This window comes from Chiloscyllium plagiosum, unplaced genomic scaffold, assembly GCF_037043375.1.
Source record: "Chiloscyllium plagiosum isolate Xiang-an unplaced genomic scaffold, Cpla_swu_hap1 HiC_scaffold_5, whole genome shotgun sequence".
Taxonomy (NCBI): Eukaryota; Metazoa; Chordata; class Chondrichthyes; order Orectolobiformes; family Hemiscylliidae; genus Chiloscyllium; species Chiloscyllium plagiosum.
Window position 1 is genome coordinate 14,090,951 of NW_028270143.1, and position 27,015 is coordinate 14,117,965.

Below are 27,015 nucleotides of genomic sequence, written 5' to 3' on the forward strand. Positions count from 1 at the left end.
AGACTTCCTGGTGTGCACCCAGAAGATAAAAATAAACTCCAATGCTTTATCATTGGTAATTAGTTTACAAAGGACCATAGGAATCATTCCATTAGAGTGAGCTGCTGATTATGTAGCTTGTGGAGCACTGCACAACATCAAATGTGAACATTTAGGATGGCATGGTGGCTCAGTGGTTAGCATTGCTGCCTCACAGCACCAGGGTCCCAGGTTCAGTTCCAGCCTCGGGTGACTGTCTGTGTGGAGTTTGCACATTCTCTCTGTGTCTGCATGGGTTTCCTCTGGGTGCTCCGGTTTCCTCCCACAGTCCAAAGGTGTGCAGGTCAGGTGAGTTGGCCATGCTAAATTGCATGGTTAGGTGCATTCGTTAGAGGGTAATGGGTCTGGGTGGGTTACTCTTCATAGGGTCCGTGTGGACTTGTTGGGCCGAAGAGCCTGTTTCCACACTGTAGGGAATCTATAAACCATAAGAAATAGTAGAAGTTGGCTATTTTGGCCCCAAAACCTGCCCTCCATCCAATGAGATCATGGTTGATCTGCACTAGATCTCAATTCTCTTTCATGCTAGCTCAGCATAGCTGTCAACTCCTCAATATTTCAAAAATCTGTCTCTCCCTCTTTATGTAATTCTCATGATCCAGCCTCCACAACTCCAGACATTCCAGACATTCACTACCACCTTGGAGAAGAAATTCCCTTGCATCTCAATTTTAAATGAGTGACCCTTATTCTAAAACTATGTCCCCAGTTCAAGATTACTCCACTAATGGGAACATCTCAACAACCACCCTGTCAAAGCCCCTCAGAAACTTGTATGTTTCATTAAATCCACCCTTCAATCTTCTGAACTTTCATGAATAAAGGCTTAAACTGTTTAGCTGTTCTTGACATGTCAACCCCTTCATCCCAGGAATTAGACTCACGGGACAGGGTAATATACATATGAAAGTGGAGCAGGAATAGGCCATTGAACTTAGTTTGCCGTTCAAAAGATAATGTTTGATTTAATTGCGGTCTCAATTCCACATTATTGTTTATTCCTAAAAATCTTTCTTGTTCTGCTTTTATCAAAAATTTTAAAAAACCTATTAAGATCAAAAACTCTGCTTCCACCACCCAACTGCTTAGCTGTCAGTTTCAAATTAGCTTCATAAACTCAGAGAAGCCAACATTTCTAAGATAAGGTTAACAAACGACAAAATGTTAATCAGATAGAAAAGAAAGATCTTTTGTTCATTGAAGGAGGCCTTGAACCTAATTAAAGCATGAGATCACTTCATCCCCTTCAGGACCGTTGATTATCAATAGCATAATGGACAATTCTGAATGTGACACAATGCTACAAAACAATCACAGAGCTAATGCTGTAAAAATGCATGCCAAATGATTAATGAACTCTTCTGATCTTTAGGACTCTTTTGTAGCTTACAACTCTTTGTAGTACAGTCTAAGGCATTGTTTGTTTTGATGATTGGCATTGTATTTTTCACTGCTGGCTTGGTTTGCTATAGAGGATTGGATCTTGTTCTGTGTTTTACACGACAGTAAAGAAATGAGAATTTTCTGCATTTTTACCAGAAAACTCTTTTGGGGTTGAACACACCCTACAGCTATCTTCCAACAAATTCTGCATGAACCTAAAATAAACAGGTATTTTGTATTCCTTAGATATTTAAGTCAATGGCCAAAAAATTAAGACATGCAATGCCCAACCTTCAATTTGTGAGCAGCTTCTACAGTCCCTCTGCTGTAGGTCAGCGTGTGTGCTCTCTCTTCTGAGTCAGAAGCTTGTGGCTTCATATATCACATCAGAATCTTGAGTATAATATTTAGGTTGAAAACGTCAGCAGGGAGTACAGGGGTACAAGGGTCCAATAGTACAATATGAAGATGAAAAGGAAAGTTTCTCTGGTGTTATGGCCAATATTCATCCCTCAACAAACATCACTAATGCTCACATTATCTGATCATCTTCACATTGCTGTATGTGGAATATTACAGTGTGTATGTTGGCAGTCCCATTTCTTACATGAAAGCAGTGAATATAATTCAGAATATAATTCCAATGCTAGAAAGCACTGAGTGTCCATAGAAAGGCTATATAAATGCAACCTTTGTGTTTTTTTAATTGCAGTTTGTTTTTATGCATTGGACCCCATTTTGAATAGGGCTGCCTGTAGTCGTTCAGCATGGCTTCCTGAAATGGGTATTAAAGGACTAAAAGCATCCTGCACTACAGCACGAAGAATGTTCACCCTCTTCTCCCTTTTTTCTCTGCAAGCAGTTTGCTCACCTTTGTCTGCTCATGTCTCCTCCCATTCCTCAGCTTGGCCAAAAGAACGCTTTGTAGGTACCAATGACCTAGTGCTCCCTTTCCATTGATGATTCCTCGAAGAAGTCCAATAAGGCAAATTGACAGAACACTTACTCGTTTTGATGAAGTCCTCAGAGAATTTGCTGAATACATGTTGCTCAAAAGTTGGTAAAATCTTGACAAAAGCTTGAGAAAGTCTCCTGATGCAGTTCAGAGCTCCTCTTTCTCGCTTCCGCAGCAATGAACATGAAAACTGTGTAACAGTGTAACTATGAGTAGCATTTGAAATCTGGAATGAACTGGCTGCTGTTAGGGGGGGGGGGGGGGGGTGCCGGAACAACTGTGTGTTTGCAAAATACCATGAATCCTCTTTAATAAGTTCAAAATCTTTGCATGTTGATATAGATAATGACATATACTATTATGTTAGGAAACTAGCAATCAAAAGGCATGAACTGATCAGCCTTCAAATGTAACTTCAAATTCCATCATGGTAGGTTGGAAATTTTAATTAATTTTAAAATTTAAGTTAATATAAGTTAAAAGGTCACCTTGGCACTGCCTGATTATTGAAAAAAAACAATTTCATTGATGCTTTGAAGGTGATAAAATTTGCTGTCCTTACCCATTCAGGGTATGTGATTTAAGGCTTATGCCATCACGGTCAGTGTAAGACAATCATCTACCCAAGGCAAAGAAAAGGGCAAAAGAATGCTGATCTTGCAAATGTCACTGAGAATGAATGTAATGGAAAAAAAAACCCATGAATAATGGATGAATTAACAGAAGCCAAGAATGAGTTCTGAAAGGCCATTTGTGTTTAATGCACTTGATTAAGCTTTTGATGAAATAACAGAGAGGATTAATGAGGGTAATATGGTTGATGTGGTGCATGTGCAATTTCAAAACCATTTGCTCAAGTGTCACATGATACGTTGTCAGAAAAGTTGAAGCCTGTGGAATCAAGGGGACAGTGGTGGAATTTTATGAAATGTGTGACAGGAAAAACAGTAGGTGGTGAACCGCTGCTTCACAGAATGGAGAAAAGTGCACACTGTCGTTATTAGGATAACCACTGTTTTTCTGGATTAAATTACATTACATTATGTTAAATAGCTAGAGTTTGGTGTGCAGAGCATGGTTTCAAAATTTTTAAATGACACAAAAGCTGAAAATGTTGTGCACACATATTTCAAATGAAATGCAATGCAGAGAATTGTGAAGTGATACATTTTTATAGGAGAAGAAACAGAAGCAATGTATCTAAAGCATATAATGTTAAAAAGGATGCAGGGACAGAGACCTGGGTTACATGTTTGGACATTACTGAGGGTAGTAGTGCAGTTTGAGGAAGTGGTTAAGTTCGCATATGGGATCTTAGTCTCTTGTAAATAGTGGAAAAGAATAACAAAAACAGCACGTTATGATGAATCTTTAGAAGACTAGTTCAGTCTCAACTAGATTATCTGCCTGAAATTTAACAAAAAATCAGTTAAGTATCAATTGAGGGGAATTTCAAGTTGGGTTTCTCTCCATGAGCTCAAGTGAGTTCTCATGCAATTTTGGACTGCTCATTATGCACAGACCAGGTGACCTATGGCACCATGTTCACTCTATTGTACACTCACTCATGGTAGTAATACTAATCACTGCTGGGACATTCTGGTAGTTGTACTATCTTTTCCAGGTTTAAAGACCACATCAATCACTGTCAGTTACAACTGCCCTTCACAGACCACAGAAAAGAAAGCCCCTGAGGTGACAATTGCATTGCAAATAAAATCCCCCATTCACAAATGTATTGCTATTATAGAACATCACCAGTCTGATCAACTGTAACTGCAGTTACAAGAACCCATCTGCACAAGTTACCTATCCTTTGCATGATACTATGTTAGAACCTAAGGAAGTGCTATCTTTTCCCTAATAACACAGCATAACATTTTCTCATTATTCAATGAGGGAACAGCACACAGTTACAGGTCAAGCTGTGAGGAAATTAGCTCTGTGTCCTTGCTCAGCCTAGGAGATCTTCTGAGTTCAGCTCTGAGGAAGTCATATCAGATTTAAAAAATGTAAACTTTATTTCTTTTGACATTCTCTTGTCTGCTGAGTTTCTTCAACAGTTTCTGCTTTTATTATTAATGAGATTTCGGATTGTTTTTGTGCAATGTAGCCCTCAGGTGAGATTTTTAAGTTCGTTGGTGACAATGATGACGATGATCAATGGATGATGACCTTGTCAGGAATGCTTGTGGCCAGCATTTGTACACCGTACAATTGGACACTGTATGCACTTCATATACAGGGCATTATGATACAGATGACTGTACTGTCTCAGTGCCTGATTCATGCAATTGCCCCTTGTATATCCTCATAGAGCTCATAAGTATAACCCATGTGCTTAGAGAGCAAAAATAAGCTCTTACTCCACCCACTCCAGATGTGCTAACAGCCATTATCTATTTCCAATAAGTATTTGTGATTTGAACAATGATGAAGGGTATTGCAGGCTGTGCTGTGTAGAGTGAGTCATAGGCTCCATCTGCCAGCTTAGTTGACTGTTCCCCCATGCCCCCTCCCCAAATTTCCATTTTCCATTCTTCTTTGCAAATCCTGTTGATCCCATTAGTTCAGAGCTTTTCATACATTCTCACCCAACTCTCATTTATGTTTTCATCTCTCAACACCACACCCTGAGCCCCTGCCTAATGCTTAATTATGCCAACTATCATAGTTATGCATTACTCATGTATATTCAAGGAAGAAGGACCCCAGAACCTAGCATCAACTGCTGTCGTAATTGCTGAGACAAGGAAGATTATTAGTTTTTAAGGATTTAGCATGTACACGATCATAAAATGTATTCTTCTGACTTAAAATTGTAGTAATTTCACACTAGCTTTAATATATAAAATGAAGCATTAGAATGTATGAAAAGCCCCCATTGAAAGGTATCTTTTTTAATGATTGTCTTGTCAGCTATCCCAATATGCTGGTATTTGGAGGTCAGATCAGTATGATAGAAAGATTCATATAGCACGGAAACAGACCCTTCAGTCCAACCAGTCCATGCTGAACATAATCCCAAACTAAACTAGTCCCGCCTGCCTCCCACTGGCCCATATCCCTCCAAATCTTTCCTTTTCATGTATCCATCCAAATGTCTTTTAAATACTGTAATTATTCCCGCATCCACCACTTCCTTAGGAAGTTCACTCCGCACACTAACCACCCAGTGTAAAAAAATGACCTATGTCTTTTTAAAATGTCTCTCCTCTCTCCTTAAAATTGTGCCCCCTCATCTTGAAATTCCCCATCTTGGGGAAAAGATAACTATCATCAACTCTACTTATACCTGTTATTGTTTTATAAACTTCTATCAGGTCACCTCTCAATCTCCTATGCTCCAGTGAAAAGAAATCCCAACCTATTCAGTCTTTCTTTATAACTCAAACTTTCTATACCCAGCAACATCCTGGTAAGTCTCTTCTGAACCCTCTCCAGCTTGATAATATCCTTTCTAGAACTGGGGAACAGAACTGGTATTCCAGAAGAGACCTTACCAATGTCCTGTAAAGCCTCAACATAACGTCCCAACTCCTATACTTTAAGGACTTAGCAATGAAGGCAAGCATGCCAAACCATTATTAACCATCCAGTTTATATGTGACACAAACTTTAAAGAATTATGTACCTTCACCCCAGTTCTACACCACTGCCCAAGGCCCCGCTCTTGTTTGTTGTACTAGAGCACAATACCTCGTATTTATCCAGATTGAACTCCATCTGCCATTTTACAGTTGAAACTTTATTGCTGGAACAGCACAGCAGGTCAGGCAGCATCCAGGGAACAGGAGATTCGACGTTTCGGGCACAAGCCCTTCTTCAGGAATGAAGAAGGGCCTGTGCCCGAAACGTCGAATCTCCTGTTCCCTGGATGCTGCCTGACCTGCTGTGCTGTTCCAGCAATAAAGTTTCAACTTTGATCTCCAGCATCTGCAGACCTCACTTTCTCCTGCCATTTTACAGCCCATTGACCCATTTGATCAAGATCCTTTTGTAATCTTAGAAAACCTTCTTCGCTATCTACTATGCCACCAATTTTAGTCAACCTGCTAAGTTCCATATTCTCATCCAAATCATTTATATGAATGACAAAGTACTATATGAATCATAAATGCTGAACTATAGAGAGCCTTAGCTGGGCCTGTTTGTGTACATTCCAAAGTCTTGGTTACACCCCGGGCCTGCATCACTATTTCATCTACTCAACCATTAAATAAATTGAAGGAGAACTATTTGTAGATGTCGGTGTTGGACTGGGGTGTACAAAGTTACAAATCACACAACACCAGGTTATAGTCCAACAGGTTTAATTGGAAACACTAGCTTTCAGAGCTCCACTACCACCTGATGAAGGAGCAGCGCTCCGAAAGCTAGTCCTTCCAATTAAACCTGTTGGACTATAACCCGGTGTTGTGTGATTTTTAACTATTTTCATTTACTAATGATTTAGTAACTTAAATTTGCAGATTAAAAAAAACACCAAAAGAATAAGATAGGGCTATTTACTTAAATGCACATGACAGTTCTAACACTGCAGCAAGTTGAATCAGCAACACCTTTTAAAATAGAGATGGATAAATATTTAGCAAAAGTAAATATGTTTGGCAAAGTGGCATAGCACATAGAAATATCGAAAGATGTGCAACACAGAAGGCAGTCATTAGGCCCATGGTGTCGCTGCTGGCTGCAAAAAAATTATCTGGCCTAATCCTACCTTCCAGTTCTTGCTCAATAGTCATATAATTATGGCCTCAAATGCATCTCCAAGCATTGTTCTTTTACAGGATTGGAAAGTTTCTGCAACTTCCACCCTTTGAAGCCGTTCACCCACTCTGTGGATTACTCTCAATTCCTCCCACTCCAGTTCTACCAATTACAATAAAGCTATTGTCTCCCTGCATAAGGAAATAGGTCGTTATTAATCTTCTGTCTTGGTCCTTCATAATTTTAACAAGTTATAAAACGTTTGTAGTATAATCTCCCTGTTCTTTTTTGGGCTGAGGCACAGATACGGAAAGATATCCCACATGCCTTCTTGACGATTTTATCTACCTGTCCTGGTTCTTTTCAGGGATCTGTAAAAATGTATTCCAAGCTTCCTCGGTTCCTCTGCACTTTCCAGGGCTCCACCATTTATCATTTATTTCCGTGCCTTGTCTGCCTTCCCCAAATACGTAACAACAAACCTCTCCAAATTGAATTCCTTTGCAATTTTTCTGCCTACATGACCAGTCCATGGACACCTTCCATTGCGCAGAGCTTTCTTCCTTAGTATTAAACAAAAGTTGTTCATAATTCTATCGCTCAGCAGCCACAGATGCAGTAGGTCAAATGCCCTTTTGTTATGTAAAATGACATGCAACCGATGCTTGGAGGGTCAACACTTCAGCCTACTTCAATCAATTTACAAATACTAAACCTGTCTGTGCCCAACCCAGTTAGCAAACATCTATTAACCATTATTGTAACTTACTTTTGTATGAATTTTTTAAAACATGCTATGTGAAACTTGCCCTAATTATTACTTAAATTTCAATAACGATTTCCTTTCATTGTCAGTACTGTTTCCAGATTAGCTTTGAATTTGTTTTGTACTTTTTAAATAATTAATAAATTTGTTTTAAAATTGATCAGCTCATTGCTGCTTTTTGTCATTTATATAAATGATTTGAATGTGAACATTGGAGATTTGGATAGTAAGTTTGCAGATGACACCAAAATTGTAGTGGACAGTGAAGAAGGTTATCTCAGAGTACAACAGGATATTGATCAGATGGGCCTATAGGCTGAGGAGTGGCAGATGGAGTATAATTTATATAAATGCGAGGTACTGCATTTTGGAAATGCAAGTCAGGGAAGGCCTTATACACTTAATGGGAAGGTCATAGGGAGTGTTGCTGAACTGAGACCTTGGAGTGCAGGATCACAGTTCCTTGAAAGTGGAGTCACAGGTAGATAGGATAGTGAAGAAGGTGTTTGGTATACTTGCCTTTATTGGGGTCACTGTACTGAGTATAGGGGTTGGGACATCATATTGCGGCTTTCCAGGACATTGGTTGGAGCACGTTTGGAATACTGCATTAAATTCCAGTCTCCCTGCTATAGGATGTTGTGAAACTTGAAAGGGTTCAGAAAAGATTTACAAGGATGTTGCCAGGGTTATAGGGTTAGAACTATAGCAAGAAGCTGAATAAATTGGAGTTATATTCCCTGGAGTATCAGAGGCTGAAGGGTGACCTTATAGCCAGACAGCTGGAGAGGTTTTGAAATTATGAGCCTGTTGAAAAAAAAGTACCAAAATTCTGAGGGTTGCCATTAACCAGAAACTGAACTGGACAACATAAATACTGTGGTTGTAAGAGCAGGTCAAAGGCTAGGAATCCTGTAGCAACTAACTTACTTCCTGACTCCTCAAAGCCTGTCTAACATCTACAATGGCACTAGTCAAGAGTGTGATGAAATTTTCCCCACTTACCTGAATGAGTGTGGATCCAACACTTAAGAGGCTTGACATCATCCAGGAAAAAGCAGCCACTTGATTGGAACCACCAATTGTACCACCTGTACATGCATAAGAATTTTATCAAGGCTCTTTAGACATCACCTTACAACTCCACAACCACTGCACTCCAGAAGGGGAAGGGCAGCAGATACACATGAACACCGCAATCTGCAAGTTCCCCTCAAGCCAATACTATCCTGACTGGAAATATATTATTGTTCCTTCAATGTTTCTTTAAGAATCCTGCAACTCCTTCCCTAACAGCATTGTAAGTCTACATACGCCAAATGGACTGCAGCTGTTCAAGAAGGCAGCCCTGCCCAACCCTCTTAAGATGAATTAGTGATGGGATATAAGTGCTGTTCCAGCCAGCAAAGCTCACATCCCATGGATTAAAAAAAAGTCAAAGAAATTACAGCCCAGGTAGGTTAAATTGGTGGTGGAGAAGCTTCTAGAAATAATTATTTGGGCTAGAATTAATTGTCGTGTGGAAAAATATGGATTAATTCACTAGAGTCAGTATGGATTTAAGAGAAAACCACATCTAACTTGTTGGGAGATTTTTTTTGGAAAGGTGTTAACAAAGGCAAGGCTGGAAATATTGTGTACATAGAGTTCCAAAAGATATTTGATGGAGAGCCACACAGAGACTTGTGAGGAAAGTGATAGGTAATCGAATCAAAGGGTCAGCAGCAACATGGGATATAAATTGTCTGACTGATAGGAAGAAGAGAATAATGATTAATGGGTATTGTTTGGGCTGGAGCTCCCCAGAGGTCGGTCTTGCTTTACTTATGTACAAAAATGATCTAGATCTCGGTGAGCTGGTGACAATTTCAGAGTTTGTGGGGATGGCACAAAACGGAGAAGAATCGTAAACTGAGAAATACAGAACCGTGACAAGTTGGTGGACTGGGTAGATAGGTAAAAACAATGACTGCAGATGCTGGAAACCAGATTCTGGATTAGTGGTGCTGGAAGAGCACAGCAGTTCAGGCAGCATCCGAGGAGCAGTAAAATTGACGTTTTGGGCAAAAGCCCTTCATCAGGAATACAGGCAGTGAGCCTGAAGGGTGGAAAGATAAGTGAGAGGAGGGTGGGGGTGGGGAGAAAGTAGCATAGAGTACAATAGGTGAGTGGGGGAGGGGATGAAGGTAATAGGTCGGTGGGGGTGGGGGGGGAGGGTGGAGTGGATAGGTGGAAAAGAAGATAGGCAGGTAGGACAGGTCATGGGGACAGTGGGAAATGAGGAAACTGTTGAAGTCCACATTGATGCCCTGGGGTTGAAGTGTTCCGAGGCTGAAGATGAGGTGTTCTTCCTCCAGGCGTCTGGTGGTGAGGGAGCGGCGGTGAAGGAGGCCCAGGACTTTCATGTCCTCGGCAGAGTGGGAGAGGGAGTTGAAATGTTGGGCCACAGGGCGGGATGTGGATGAGTTGCGTTGAAGGGCATCTTTAACCATGTGGGAAGTGAAACTGAGGTCTCTAAAGAAGGAGGCCATCTGGTGTGTTCTGTGGTGGAACTGGTCCTCCTGGAAGCAGATGCAGCGGAGGCAGAGGAATTGGGAATACGGGATGGCATTTTTGCAAGAGATAGGGTGGGAAGAGGTGTAATCCAGGTAGCTGTGGGAGTCGGTGGGTTTGTAAAAAATGTTGGTGTCAAGTCGGTCGTCATTAATGGAGATGGAGAGATCCAGGAAGGGGAGGGAGGTGTCAGAAATGGTCCAGGTAAATTTAAGGTCAGGGTGGAATGTGTTAGTGAAGTTGATGAGTTGCTCAACCTCCACACGGGAACACAAGGTGGCGCCAATGCAGTCATCAATGTAGCGGAGGAAGAGGTGGGGAATGGTGCCAGTGTAATTATGGAAGGTGGACTGTTCTACGTAGCCAACAAAGAGACAGGCATAGATGGGACCCATACGGGTGCCCATGGCTACCCCTTTGGTCTGGAGGATGTGGGAGGATTCGAAGGAGAAATTACTAAGGGTGAGGACCAGTTCGGCCAAACGAATGAGAGTGTCGGTGGAAGGGTACTGTTGGGGACGTCTGGAGAGGAAGAAATGGAGGGCTTGGAGGCCCTGGTCATGGCGGATGGAGGTGTAGAGGGATTGGATATCCATGGTGAAGATGAGGCATTGGGGGCTGGGAAAACGGAAGTCTTGGAGGAGGTGGAGAGGGCGTGGGTGGTATCTCGAACGTATGTGAGGAGTTCTTGGACTAGGGGGGATAGGACAGTGTCGAGATAGGTAGAGATGAGTTCAGTGGGGCAGGAGCATGCTGAGACAATGGGTCGGCCAGGGTGGTCAGGCTTGTGGATCTTGGGAAGGAGGTAGAACCGGGCAGTGCGGGGTTCCTGGACTATGAGGTTGGAAGCTGTGGGTGGGAGATCTCCTGAGGTGATGAGGTTCTGTATAGTCTGGGAGATGATAGTTTGGTGATGGAGGGGTGGGGTCATGGTCGAGGGGGCGATAGGAAGAGGTGTCCTCAAGTTGGCGTTTGGCTTCAGCGGTGTGGAGATCAGTGTGCCAGACTACCACTGCGCCCCCTTTATCTGCTGGCTTGATGGTGAGGTCGGGATTGGAGCAGAGGGATTGGAGGGCTGCGCGTTGTGAGGGTGAGAGGTTGGAGTGGGGGAGGGCGGTAGTCAGGTTGAGGCGGTTAATGTCCCGGTGGCAGTTGGAAATGAAGAGGTCGAGGGCGGGTAATAGGCCAGCGCGGGGTGTCCAGGTGGATGCAGTGTGTTAGAGGTGGGCGAAGGGGTCCTCGGACGGTGGGCAGGAGTCCTGATTGTGAAAGTAAGCTCGGAGGTGGCGGAAGAAGTGTTCGACATCACTGCGTGTATTAAATTCATTGATGCGTGGACGGAGGGGGATGAAGGTGAGTCCTTTCCTGAGGACTGATCGTTCGTCCTCAGTGAAGGGGAAGGTCTGGAGGGATGGTGAAAACCTGGCAGGGCTGGGAGCTGGTGTGGGTGTGGAGCTGGGAGTGGGTGTGGAGGTGAGGGGAATGGGGGTGGAGTCATGAGCAGGTGTGGTGTTCCCCTCAGGATTCTGGGGCGTGGGGATGGTGACAGTGGGATCTGTGGGGGGGCATGTAAGCAGAATGCAAGTGAGTGGCGTTGGTGGGGGCGGAAGTGGTGACAAACATGGCAGTGGGGGGGGCAGAAGTCACTGAGCGTGTGACATCAGCGATGATGTGAGGGGTGGAAGTGATGTCACGTGTGGTGCATGAGGAATTGTGAGGGGTGGAAGTGGCTGTGGGAGTGGCCATTGACATCATCAATCAGCGTGGGGGTGGCAGCTGCACCAGCCGCATGGCTAATGGCGTCCGAGCAGTTCCAGAGGCCGGGGAAATCTTCTGGAATGTTTGAGGAGCGCTGGTTATGGAGGTGGATAGATAAAAGTTTGTTGTACTTACAGTTTTTGATGTTTGAAATGGAGTTGAAATACTGTTTGTTGAGAGTATGAATTCTCTGAGGATATAGTACAGAGTGGGTCCTTTGCAATTCTGAGAGAGTGTGGCCCTCAGCTGAGGCAGGGCTGACTGTAGAGAGGTGCCGGCGCATTGCTGCGAGCGTGGAGTGGAGGATCTTGAAGGAGAACCGTTGCTGGTGTTTTTGAATCTGTAATCTGTACTGTTTGTCCTGTTCGGGTCCGAACTCTGCGGTTTAAAGGGGGTCCGGAGTCCGTGTGGGATGAGTTGGTTACGGAGGCAGGCACTGAGGAAGCAAATGTGGCTGTGGTAGCGAGTTTGTTTCAGGACATGGTTGAAGAACTTCAGGGCAGAGGAAATGACCTGGGAGTTGCAGTGGGACAGGGACTCCCTGAGATTCTTGTAGAGAGAGGAGGAAAACGTCTTCAAGGCAGGCATCCTTGCAAGAGGATTCGCAGTAGGGTTAAAATCAACTAGGTAAAAACAATGACTGCAGATGCTGGAAACCAGATTCTGGATTAGTGGTGCTGGAAGAGCATAGCAGTTCAGGCAGCATCCGAAGAGGGTAGATGGGTAGCAGATGAAGTTCAATGAGGAGAATCATTGAATCCCTACATGCAGAAACAAACCATTTGGCCCAACACGACCCTCCAAAGAGTATCCGACCCAGATCCATTCCCCTATCCTATTACTCTAATTTACCCCTGACTAATGCATGTAACCTACACATGCCTGAACACTATGGTCAATTTAGCATGGCCAGTTCACCTAATCTGCACATCTTTGGACTGTGAGAGGAAACCGGAGCACCCGGAGGAAACCCACACAGACCCGGGGAGAAAGTGCAAATTCCACATGGACAGTAGCCCAAGGCTGGAATCAAAATGTGAATCTTTGGCACAAAGAACCTGAAGAGATGGTACATAATAAAGGATGATATTGTGAAAGGTGAGTCGGAGTAGAAATATTGGGGTATACGTGTGAGTAAGTCATTAAAGATGACAGGTCAGGTAGGGAGAATAGTCAATACAATATGCAATATTTTAATCTTCATTAATAGGGGCAAAGAGTTCAAGAGTACAGAAGTCATACTTACCTTATATAAGAAACTGTTAGACCTCAGCTGGAGAATTTTGTACAGTTCTGGGTGCAACACTTCAGGAAGGATATGAATGTATGGAGAGCGTGCAGAAGTTTATGAGAATGGTCCCAATGATGGGTTGCTTCAGTTATGAGGACAGATTGGAGAAATTGGGACTGTTTTCTTTGGAGAGTAAGCAGAGGGGATATTTAATAGAAGTCTTCAAAGTCATGAATGTTCAGGACAAAGTGGATATGGAGAAATTGTTCCTATCTGTAAAAAGATCAAGAATGAGGGACAGTTTTAAAGTATTTTACAAAATAAGCAAATGGAAGTTGAAAAAAAATTCCATTCAGGAAGTTCATCTGATTTGTAAATGTGGTAGAAGCAGATTCAATTGAGGTATTCAAGAAGCCATTGGAAGATTTACTTAAATTTTGGGCAGCACAGTGGCTCAGTGGTTAGCACTGCTGCCTCACAGCACCAGGGACCTGGGTTCAATTCTCACCTCAGGTGACTGTCTGTGTAGAGTTTGCACATTCTCCCTGTGTCTGTGTGGGTTTCCTCTGGGTGCTCTGGCTTCCTCCCACAGGCCAAAGACGTGCAGGTCAGATGAATTGGCCATGCTCAATTCCCCATAGTGTTGGATGCATTAGTCAGGAGTAAATATAGGGTAGGGGAATAGGTTTGGGTGGGTTACTCTTCGGAGGGTCAGTGTGGACATGTTGGGTGGATTGTTTCCACATTGTTTCTATTCAGAATCCCTACAATGTGTGGGTTATGGGGACGAGGCAAATCAAAACACTTAGAGAACTAATGTAGATACATTAGTCCTCATTCTGTATGATAGAATTGGGATTCTGTCACCCTCTTGGTTTAAAATGCTTTCACGTTTCATATTATTTGAAGGTTTTGAGTTAGTGCCCTGAGAAGCTTTCGAGGAGATCTAAAATAGGTGTTCAAAACTCTGAACATCTTGTTGAAGTAGTCAGAGTGGAACCTTTTCTATTGGTGAGAAGACTGAGAACCCGAGGACACCAATTTAAGGCAACTGAAAAAAGAGGCAATGATAACATGAGGAAAAGTTCTTTTTGGCAACAAATTATTAGGATCTGGAACAAACTGCAAACTCTACTCAAAGGATACAATTTTTGCTTTAAAAGGGGAATTAAATAAGCACCTGAAGAGAATGAAATTGTTGGTTGTGGGGAAAGGAAGGTAGAGTGAGACTAGCAGAGTTGCTCTTTTGAATGGTGTTCATCTGTAATGTAATCTTCCTATAATTGCATGATGCATTTTTTTGGCTTGATGCTCCTCATGAAAATAATGTGTAGTGATTCACCATAATAATCTGCTCTATAATTTTTATAATTCAAAATGCATAGAAGAATAACAGGTTCTAGGTCTAATAATTAACTACAATGAAGAGCAGGTTAAAAAGAGCATTTATTTTCTGTCGGATATGATATTTTCTTCCATTCTTGTGACTTTCTTTGCCTTTTACATGCCTCCCCAATTACTTGGTCATTAAAGAACTATACAACATAAGTGCAATTGATCTCATTCAGACACTTTTAACCAACTTGTTTCCTTGAGGTTTTTCCCTTCGGTCAGAATGTCTGTCACATGCTCAGAAGGATAGGCATTTGGCAAATCACAAATAAATTAAACAAAAAAACACAAATGTCATTACCACTTGACAAAATGTAATAGCTCTTGACACAGAACAAATGACAGCAACATTCTTTCAGCAAACTAGCAACCACTGATTCCTTAAACATGCAGATACAGTAGGAATTAAAACATCTGAGTCATTTAAGACGTATTTATTGCAGGATTTTGAAATGTATCACTGCATTGTCTTAAAACTATTCCTCTACAATCTATCATGAGCATGTTGCTTTCCTTAGTTCCACACACATTTGATTTACAATTCTATTATTAACCCTGACATTATTTACCACATAGGCACATTAACCCTGTGAGATGTTGATTTGAATTACAGAGGTGGTTCCCACTGCCAAAGACTATTTTCATAAATAATGTACAGTAATGCCAATCAATAATGCTGCTGAAACACATTAACCCTCCTATTTTTGCTTCACTGGAGTTGAAGTTAGAACAGTTCATTTTCCATGATCAATAACCAGCTACATGACATGTAGAATTTTAATTTTAGCCACGATAGAGCACAGCTCCACAGAAATTACAATTTTCAAGTTGCATTGACCATTGACCTGTGAAAACAGCACAGCAAAATGTCAACTTATGCTTGCCACCTGGGTATTAAATATTAACTGCTTCATTTAAATTTAAATTAGTGGAATGGCAACGAATGGAACATTTGATGCCATTTGTTCATTAAGATGGAGAGAAGCATAATAAACTGTAGTAGGATAGGGAAATGATGCAAATACAATGAAGCACAACCAAATTCAATTGAACCCGATCTCAGCGATCAAACAGATCTCCCCCCCAAAATAAAAATCCCTTTAGGCATTTATCTGTAAACATCTCTCTCCATAAATAACATAAATGTCTCCTTAGTATCGCCATGTCTAACTGAAGCTGAAATAGAAGGAATGGATCATACACAGCACGGAGAAGGTGAAAGTGTTTTTGTGGTTGAAAATGGAGGGAGCGCTATGGCTCAACCATCAGATACAGGTGGAGTAACCCAGCCATATTTCTCATGTGTCTTCACCAAACTTTTGAATGTTGCTTCAGCTTCTTTACGAGTGAAAGCTTTCTTTGTTTTCCCTACTTTTCTGCAAATCCGTCCCTATATCAGATAAAGAAAACAGAAAATAAAATGGGTCAGTACTTCTGTTCACTACAATGACAGGAAGCAACCAATGCTTGTATGCTCAGAGAAGCACCATTGTCTTGAGAAGGTGCTCGTAAAGAAAGCTTGTAACAATGGTCATCCTTTAAGCTTAGCAACAACATTAAAGGATGTGCAGCAGTGGGAAGAGCAATTTTGGTTTTACCAGCAAAAAGCCCGATTTACTGCTCCAAATATTATTTAAATTTGACTGACAAGTTATTGCCAATGCTAATAACAAGCTCACCAAGTGCTTACCCATGGAGCAAAGCCAGCAGATGAGTTTTAGAGCACTACTGGTAAACTGATCAGTTTGGAATAGTTGGAATAATAGGTGGAACAGTTTGGATGGGGAAGGAGGTTAGTAATGATGGGATAGCAATATTGGATTGTAAGGAATCTGCAGAATAAAAATTGATTGGATTTGCTTTGAAAGTTTACAGTCCAGATGGAAATCTTGCCATGAGTCTATAAATCTGTTTTAAAACGATTTATTGCAAAACCACTGCTCATATTTGTAAAAATGAAATAAATCAATTATCTGCATCAGCTGCCTCTTGTATGAGATGAATTATATCAACATTCACACCATTGTTCACTTAGAGAGAAGGCACACGAAAATGGTTCAGCATAACCGTGCATGATATTTTTCAGATGCTAATGGAGAAGAGGCTTGATCCACATTGCCAGTCAAGTGCATCCAGTGTGAAGAGGATACACCAGAACCATCTGGAAAGATAACTGGCTGGGTGTTTGTTTCCTGATACACTGAGGGGACCTGGCTGTAGATGAGGAGAAAAATGAGACTTGAGGAAAGATGCCAAGGTTATTTTTCCCAGCAGATTATTGCAGCAATTATCTCCGCTATGGATGAGGACTTTCTGTTCTGACTCACTCTCCTGAGTTGTTTTGCAATGGTTTGAATCATGTGCATAGCTATATAGCAAGATAGTGCAGTTGCAAGAAGTGTGTTTTAGTTCCAGTTATCAAAAATGGATCTTAACAGTTTACCTAACAAATATTTCCACCATACATATTTCCATATGAGTAGGTGAATACTCGGTTCCTGACATTTACAGAGAGCTACAAGATAATGAAATGTATGCATTAATGTCAATGCAAAATGCAAAGTGAGAAAATAGGGCAGTCATATAAATACTTGGTGGGAATAGATAGACGAAAGTTGGGTGGGACTGTGGTTAAAAGATCAGAAAATATGAAAGTTCAAAGTACTAATGCCATGTGTATTTGAACAGAAGTGTGCTAATGGACAGCTCCACGACAATATCATTTTAAACTTACATAAACGAGGTTAACACTCCGTATTGTAATTAAATACTGACATTAAAATTTAAAAATGTAAGTACTTACATGTTATATCCACTGTTTGCAATTGTTGAGGGGTCAGTCATTACAGATATTATTGCACACTATGTTGGGTTGAAGTTGCAATGGCTGTTTCATTAATTAATAGTTCGACAACTGTGCACTTTCCCAATTATTCTATTTTCTTTAAATAACAATAACAATCTTGGCTTAAGGGCTGTATTTTCAACATTTTTGGCTACATTTGAATTACATTGAGTTTTTTCTTTGCAGAGTTTTTCATCCTGAGGCCTAGGGAGTTTTCTCACTGTGTTTTACCAAACTCAGCTCATTCATTATCTACCCTGCCATGAAGGTGTTCATTATGTCTGATGTAGGCCTCATTTTACCATGTGCCATTTCCAGAATTTGTCACTCAGCACATAGCCCAGAATTCAATAGCATCCCTTGTACCCATGCCATCTTAAAAAGAATGTGGCGCATCTGTTCAATCACTGTCAGTTACCAAAGCAGCTCTGCACAGTTCCTGATATTTGCCCCAGGCATGGCAGACAGGGAAAATTAGCACATTGTTGTGTGGGCAGGGACCTGGAAGTCCTGCCGAACAGGATGATGCAGGGATGGGACAGTCCTCTTCCACCAGGACCAGCAGTGAAGGCCAAGATACCAGACCACGTCAGTATGGCCTGAGGTTGTGATCCATACTAAAGCAGTCTCAGCCATCTGAAGGAGTGCTCAGCACCTTCAGAGGAAAGTCAACAGCCTCTCCACTCCAGCAGCTTAGGTGTCACCATTTTCACATTTGATACCTCATCACTGAAAGTAAGCTTGTGGGGAACATAAAAAAAAATTGTAAAAGCTTATATTGACAAGTGAAAAGGATTGGTGGAGACAAATGTAGGCCCCTTTATAATCAGAAAGAAGTTTAGTTGGGAGCGAAGAGAAGGCAGACAAATTAAATACATATTTTGGTTATATCTTCAAAAAGGAGGAAACAAATGGTGTCCCAAAAATGTTGGGGAACCCAGGCCTAGTGAGAGGGAGGCACTGAAGGAAATCATTATTAGTCAGGAAACAGTGGTGAGTAAACTGATGAGATTAAAGGCTGACAAATCTCCAGGCCTGATGATCTACAGTCTAGAGTACTTGAGGAAGTGGCCCTAGAAATAATGGATACATTGGTCATCTTTCAAGATTGTATAGACTCTGGAGCAGCTTCTATGGCTTGGAGAGCTAGTCAATATAACCTCACTATTTAAAAATGAATGTAGAGAGAAAACAGAAAATTATAGAGTGCTCAGCCCGATATCAGTGATAGGTAAAATGCTAGAAGCCATTATAAAAGATTTAATAGCAGAGCACTTGGGAAACAGTGACAGGATCAGAAGGAGCCAGCATGGATTTACAAAAGAGAACTCATGCTTAACAGATCTATAGGAGATTTTGAGGATACAACTGATACAGTTGATAAGAGGATACCAATGGATGTTGCTTGCTTGGACTATCAGAAGGCTTTTGATAAAGTCCCCGATAAGAGATTAGCAAGTATAATTAAAAAGCATGGGATTGAGGGTAGTGTACTGACACAGATAGGGAACCAGCTGGCAAAAAGCAAACACAGTAGGAATATACAATTTATTTTTTGAGTGGCAGCCAGTAACTAGCGGGCTTCCATTTCCTAAAAAGGTCTCACCACCCTTGTACCTCCATGAAGGCTAGTGCTAAGGAGAACAATGACCAAGAACATTGCAGAAGAGTGCCGTCCAAGTGGTCCAGGCACCACAATTACATCGCCAGAGGGCCGATGGTCTGCATAACAGGTGTGCTGCCGCTGTCTAGGATTCCTGCACTCAATTCAGTAGCCTTCTGTTGAATGGTATCCATTGTCCCAAAGGATCCAGACATGGATTTAGGTTACGGTACAGTTAGGAATGGCCCCACAGTCTGTACCAGTCGCTTTACGTCTGGTTGGCAACAGAGTGCCAGCAACCTATGTAACTCCCTGAAAATTCTACTTTACCTGTTTAGTGAGGTCTTTAACAAGTTTAGGAAGGTGGATAAGATCACTGTCCTGGCAATTGCTAATGCACTGAACACTGCCAGCATCAGGAATGGTGCAACTAAACTGTCATTCCAACCAGTGCTGGTATTTTAAGATTCCACGTGTGTGTCAATGCCTCCAGTGTGGCCCAAAGGTTAGATCGCATTTTGTCACATTAACTACCCAGACAGATTTCCTGAGTAATTTGGCGGTAAAATCTCTTTGCAGTATCTTTAACATTTCTTGACACATATTTGTGAGGTTCCTCTGTCCATTATTTTAATCAAGTCATAATATTTAAAATAAACAAGTTAATACCCATGTTAAAATAACAGAGAAATTTAACGCAAGTGCTTTTTCAAGTACAAGTTCACTGAGAAGTTGGTTTCCCCTCGAATTGGTATTCTTGCAAATTGTCCTGATGAGTGTACTGTGGAAAATCTTGAAAAAAAATCTTTTACAGCAATAAGTTAAACTTGAGTCAAATAAATTTAGTGTGAATTTCCAATTAAGTATCACTGTTCAATTAAGTTAAACATCAATGGATGCAAGTACACGGTAAATGCTTAAAAGGCAACTGAGTAATGCGGTGGGTCTATCATGATACACTGACACCAGTTAAAGATAAACAAAATATTGCTGAATCATAGCACTAAAGCAATCATTTTCCAACTTGCCATTCCCATCACAGAACCCTGCTTCCTGAAATCACATTGAATAATGCAAACATCCACCGCTTGCTTTTTGAGTTCTCAATCATCGGTAGTATATTTGGGCTTCTGACATACATTCCCACTAAGCAAAGATTTCTATTCTTAGCCTGCTGAGAAAAAAAAAATACCCCTTCAAATAAAGGTCACTTAGTATAAAAGATGCAGAAATTATTCTCAATTTTTAGATTGGACACTGCTGATGATGCATTTTGATGCATACCATTGAACTGAACTTGTACCAAACTCCACCACTTCCTCTAGCAGCTCATTCCATACATACATCACGCTTCGTGAAAAAATTGCCCCTTTGGTCCCTTTTAAATCTTTCCCCTCTCACTTCAAACCCAAATGCTGGCAAATAGGCCTTGACTATGTTTCCATGCTGTATAGCTCTATGGTGGTCTCAGAAAGATGACAAATGGATCTCAGTGGCTGCTTCCCATAAATAGGAAGGTTTAACTTTACAGACTGTTATGCCATAGGTGAAGGATACTTTTTTATTTGCTCTTGGGATGTCAGCATCTCTGGCAAGGTCAGTGTTTATTACCCGTCCCCAACTCCCCTTGAGAAGTTGGTAGACAGCCATCTTCTTGAACCACTGCAGTCCACGTTCTGTAGGTATACCTGTTGTGCTGTTACTTACGGAGTATTAGGATTTTGACTTAGCAATAGTAAAGGATTGGTGATATGGTTCCAGGATGTTGAGTTATCTGCAGGGGACCCTATTCACATGAGGCTAGGGATCCATGAGTTATTAATTTTTAAAAAATACTCTACATTAGAATAACTTTCTTTCACAAAGACTTTTGCTAGGAATTTCCAGAGCTGTTTTAGTTCTGCTGCTTTTACACATTAACATTTTTGACAAGGTTACAGCAATAGTGGGGGAGAAACCTTGATACAATCCCCAATGATAGGACTCATACTAAATACATGATTATATTCGGCTCCATGAAAGGAAGTTCGAGAAGTGTAATTAGTAGGTATCCTAAATGAGCCTGATTCTGTTCTGAGACAACATCCACACCTGTAAACTTCACAGTAAGGGTCACTAGACAGCAATTAAATGCAGTAAATTGGATCCAATTGTAATGCCATCAGACATCAGTTTGTTGATGTTCTCAGTCGACTGTGAATCAAAACATCAACTCACACTTATAATTTTGGATTCTCATGTTGTATCTTCTCTGTCCACTGTTTATGACCACCACAATGTTTTGCCACACCTATGCAATTAGGTGTACATTAGGATGCACAAATTACTGTTGCTCTGGTTCCAAAACATACATTTTAGGGCAACTTTAATCCAGCTTATAGCAGCAGGAAAAATGGTAGCTGGGCCCCACTTAATTGTGGGAGGACATGTGTCAATCTGCTAGCGACTGCAATATACTCCCTCAAACGATTAAATCAGAGAAAGGAAGGGGCCAGTATAAGAAACTTGCCTATTCATGGTGGTATATCAATTAGGCTTATTATCACTGAGCTCCCTGGAATTCAGTGGTGGTTTGGGCATTAAAAATGCACAGATTTTCTGTGCACATTCGAAAAGATGCTCAGCAAATCCTGTTGCGTTTTCCAGCAGCCTATCAGAGGAGTCTCTCATTGTTTGTGTCCAATCGAGCCACACTGGCAAAGTAGGGCTGCTGAACGTTACCTCATGCCTTTGATACCCCTCCAAGTTATGTGTGACACCCTTCCACTACTGTCAACCCATCCTTATTCACCTATGTCCAGAGGTCCAACTGAGATCCCTGGTGAAACCCTTGGAATATTCATTGCAGCAGCCACTGTTCTCAGTGCTTCTACTGTCAATGGAATGCACTTCCAACTCATGCTCCAAAACTCTAGGGCAAAATCGGCTTCTACCTTGCTACAAGTGCTGTTGCTGGAAATTATGCTGCTGTTAGCTCTCAGATGCTGTAGAGGTGCAAAGCTACTGCATTGTCATCTTTATTTTACCTTGTTTTATGTCAAATCTTTTGTAATTGCTTTTGTTTATTTTTCAGTGTTTAAAAATTATTTAATCTAACTACTTCAAATTAATGTATTAATACATTTTAATAATTGGAAAGGCAAAGATTGATTACACATAAGCAGCACAGATTTGTTAGAGTGAGATCCTGGCTGACTTATTTGAATTTTTTGAAAAAATGACTAAATATATTGAGGGTACTGCAGTTGATGTTGTTTAAGTGGACTTCAGTAAGGTCATTGATGGGGTCCCATATGAAAGATCTAAAAGAGCCCATGGGATCTAAAGCAAATTGGCAAACTGAATCCAAAACTGGCTGACAAATAGGAGGCAAAGGTGATGACGGAGGGTTGTTTTTGCGATTGGAAGCGTGTGGCTAGCAGTGTTCTGGGATCGTTGCTAGGGTCCTTGCTGTTTGTTATGTACACCACTGACTTGGATGTGAATGGAGAAGATTTAATTAGGAAGTTTTCAGATGACATGAAAATTCAGTGTGTTGTTGATACTGAGGAGGATGCCTCAGGCTACAGTCTGATACTGATTAGTTGGTAAAATGGACAGAGCTATGGTACGTTGGAATTTAACCCTGATAATTGTGACGTGATGCACTTTGGGATGACTAATAAGGGAAGGAAATGCACAATGAATTGAGGTCCCTAGGTATCCAGAGAAACAAAGGGATCTTGGTGCACAAGTCCACTGATCCCTGAAGGTCTCAGTACAGGTAGATAAGATGATGAAAAAGGCATATGGGATGCTTACCTTCATTAACAGGGGCACAGAATATAGGAGCGAGGAATTCTTGTTGCTGCTTTATAAAACATTGATGAGACCGCAGATGGCATACGAGGTGCAGTTCTGGTTGCCGTGCTATTGGAAGGAGGTGATTACACTGGACAGCAATTACAGAGCAGATTCACCAGGATGTTGCCCGGGATAAAAAGTATCAGTTATGAGGACAGACTGGATTTGTTTTCCTTATAGCAGAGGAGGTTCAAGGGAATCTGATTGACGTATACAAAATTATGAAGGCATAGAGTAGATTGTGAGAATCTCTTCCCATTGGCAGACATATCTAAGACCAGAGGGCATAAGTTTAAGGTGAGGAGCACATAGTTTACAGGAGATCGGAGGAAATAATTTTTCACTCAGAGGATGTTTGATATATGTATGGAATGAGCTGCCTGAGAGGATGGTGGAAACAGGTATTTTTGCAATTTTTAAGAAGCATCTGAACGAGCACTTAAAATGCCAGGGCTGAGTAAATGGAGGTAAATAGTGTAGTTCAGTGTTTGAATATGTTGAATCAAATTTTCGTTGTTGGCACAGTACTGAGACAGCAAGCAACATTCTCTGTGACTTTGACAATACTGCACTGTTGCTTCCCATCTTGATCATTATACCTTTTTGGCAGCTTGCTCCAGCATTCTCCTTCAATTCTGCTTTATTGTCTAGCTGATTGGAACTCCATTACTTGTTAACACTGTTACCAGCCAATATGAAATGTGTTTGGACACTTTTCTATTTTAAAGCAATTCCTTACATGCATACTTTTTGTTCCATTGTAGCTGCTGCTCCTGATGGTGTGACTCAGTTTCTCTGGTTCAGGTACTGGTCACTTAAAACAAATATAAACCAGCTCTTTGGTCAACTGAATGCTTTTATAAATAATGAGTAGATAAACTGTGATACGCAAGTCTTTTTATCCACTTCAGCACCTGACGAAAAGTAATAGTTCTCAACGCTTTATTAAAGTCTGTGCAGCATCATTGAAAATCAGGATTCCTGATGAAGGGCTTTTGCCCGAAACATCGATTTTCCTGCTCCTCGGATACTGCCTGACCTGCTGTGCTTTTCCAGCACTACTGTAATCTTGACGTCAAAGAAAATCAGCCAATCTCGGGGCTAAATAAAGGGGCCACAAACATTGGCTGAATAGGGCAGAAGAAATGGCTGGTAAAATTTAAATAAACTGCTCAAGAAACTCAGCCTTTGTGGAGGGAGAATCATTGTTGATCTTTTGAATCCAGTATGAACCTTCTTCAGTTGAATTCCAAAGTAGAATCACAGTGGACTCAAAATATTTACTCGGTTTCTCCACAGATGCTGGCCAGCACTGCTGTGCTTCTCTCACACTTTTATTTCAGATCTTCAATAGTAGTTCCTTTTTATTTTAGCTGGTGGAATAAGTATGAAGACAGGAATCTAAGATGAAAGGCTACAGCAAGCAGTTTGATGTTTGATGAAGCTGAGATAGAGGGCGGCACGGTGGCACAGTGCTGCCTCACAACGCCGGAGACCCGGGTTCAATTCCTGCCTCAGGCTTCTGTCTGTGTGGAGTTTGCACGTTCTCGCCGTGTCTGCGTGGGTTTCCTCCCACAGTCCAAGATGTGCAGGTTAGGTGAATTGGCCATGCTAAATTGCCTGTGGTGTTAGGTGAAGGGGTAAATGTAGGGGAGTAAGTCTGGGTGGGTTGCTCTTCGGAGGGTCGGTGTGGACTTGTTGGGCCGAAGGGCCTGTTTCCACACTGCAAGTAATCTAGTGCTCGGTAAGGTGGGTGTAAAGACACTTAGCTCGGCTGGCATTCTAGGGTACCCTTTAAATGGAAATTAGCACAGTGTGCCTTACAACAGTAAACAGTAACAATCAGCATTGTGTACATTATATACACGTGTTGAAGTGGAATACATACATTTTGTAAGGAAACTGTGAAAGACTGCCAATGAATGACAGAGTCCTGAAGAAGGGTTACACCCGAAACGTCGACTTCTGCACCTCTGCTGCCTGGCTTGCTGTGTTCTTCCAGCCTCCTGCCTGCCAACCATTTAATAGGCAGAAGTTCCAAATGTGCAGCAGCAAAGTGTAGCCCAAAATTTACTGTTCCTGCACTGCTCACCACGCATGAGCAAACACTTACTCAAGCTGCAACTTACTCAAAACTTTCCACAAGTCTTCATAAAACAATTGTGATACAATTTACTTTCGTGTCACATGGAAATGCCACACTGGGTGCTTGATTTGCAGTTTGGCTTTTCAGCAAACATAATGAGGCAATTCTCTGAAATGTTGCAATCAGCACAGTCTCATTTGTAGTGACTGCAGATCATAAAATTATAGCTACAATGCTGCGACTGTGCTATTTGCCAGTGAGTCTCTGTGCTGACAGCACAGCCTCACAGAATTGCCTTCTATATTCTGCTAGGACAAGAAAACATTTTCCAATAAAAAGCATTTGATTTCTTTTCATATTAAGTGCCAAGAAAATCTCTATTCATAGAATCCCGACAGTGTGGAAGGTAGGCCATTTTGGCCTATCGAATCCACACCGACCCTGGGAACAGCATCTCACCCTCAGCCTATCCATGTAACCTTGCATTTCCCCAGCTAGCCTGTACATCCCTGGATACTATGGGTAATTTAGCATAGCCACTCCATCTTGGGACTGTAGGAGGAAACACGAGCACCCAAAAGAACCCACACAGACACAAATTTTGCACAGTCAGTCGCCCAAGGGGAGTTAAACCCGGGTCCCTGGTGCTGTGAGGCAGCAGTGCTAACTATTATGTCACTGTGCTACGTAAAATTAAAATTCAAATAGCAGTTATAAAGCTGCAGACCTCTCAGAAATTTCAGCGTTTTTGGGAGTTTTGCTTAGATCCATTTCAGGCAATTTGAAAACTTAAGAGGATGGAATCTTCACACACACTTAACGATATAGGCTATGATGAAAAATTTGGAAGAATCATGTAATAAGTTTATATTGGGAACTGCAAGTTGCATTTTCCAATTCAGTTCCTGACATTGAGACAAGATTTTCGTTAGTGATAATCATTCACTATCACCCTCATTATTACTTAATAATGCCTTAATGTGCATATTGAAAATGGATACTGAAAATTGCTAGAATGGAAGTTAGAATGGGTACCTGACAGCAGCTCACAGCTTGCTCTATCTTGGATGTCTGACACCAAACTCTCCATGCATGCACCTTTAGCAGAGGGCACATGTACTCCACATCCATGGGCACTAGTATTGGATATATGCCAGCATCTCAATAGCACATTTCTGACCCACTTATGGTACACCTATGAACGTTAATGCTGCACTTGGGAGCACACTGGCATCAATCACTAGAATGCTACGTCAGGATGGTCTGTGTGCACAGAAAGGCACCCAGCTAACACACTGGATTAGGATGTATCTCAGAACTGTTTGTTTATTTATTTAATGCTCACTCACTTCTGCCTAACCTGGACGCTCACAGCGTCTCTCTCTTGCCTTGCTTTACCATTTAGCATTTTCCACCTTCAGCCAGCGCTAATAGGCACAGTATTTCTGTTTTGACAGGCCTTTTAGTGCAGACAGAAAGTCAGCCAACTTGTTATGGTTGCCAGCATCTTCAATCAAAGGGGTGGGCATGTTGCAGTTTGACAATGCAAATCAACTACACACCGGTGCCATTGCCAGCTTCTTATGTGGACAATACACTGCGTGTGCTTCAAGCAAATAGTCATGTCTAAGTCTCCAGGGAGCAATCTTCAGTCATTTCAAGGGAAAAACCGTTCAGTGAGGGGTATGGAACAATAAGTCTCCAGCAGATCCTGATATCAGTCGAGGGACTTGGGCTTGGTTGTTTGGCTGCTCAGAATGGACATGGTATAGAGTGTCTCCTTATGTAGGGTGAGGAGGTGAATGTTAGATACCCAACCACCCGTCTTGGCTCTCTCTTTTATTGTAGGCT

The 27,015-nt window shown here is 41.6% G+C and overlaps 1 protein-coding gene across 1 annotated transcript in view; it reads right to left on the reverse strand.

The window, feature by feature from the left end:
* Positions 1-14,823: 14,823 nt before the first annotated feature.
* ube2ql1 (ubiquitin conjugating enzyme E2 QL1) overlaps positions 14,824-27,015 on the reverse strand; it is a 40,711-nt gene continuing 28,519 nt past the window's right edge. Inside the window, exon 2 of the mRNA XM_043689632.2 lies at positions 14,824-16,177. Within this exon, the coding sequence (XP_043545567.2) occupies positions 16,046-16,177 (132 nt within the window). The 3' untranslated portion in view covers positions 14,824-16,045. The remainder of the gene's footprint in view (positions 16,178-27,015) is intronic.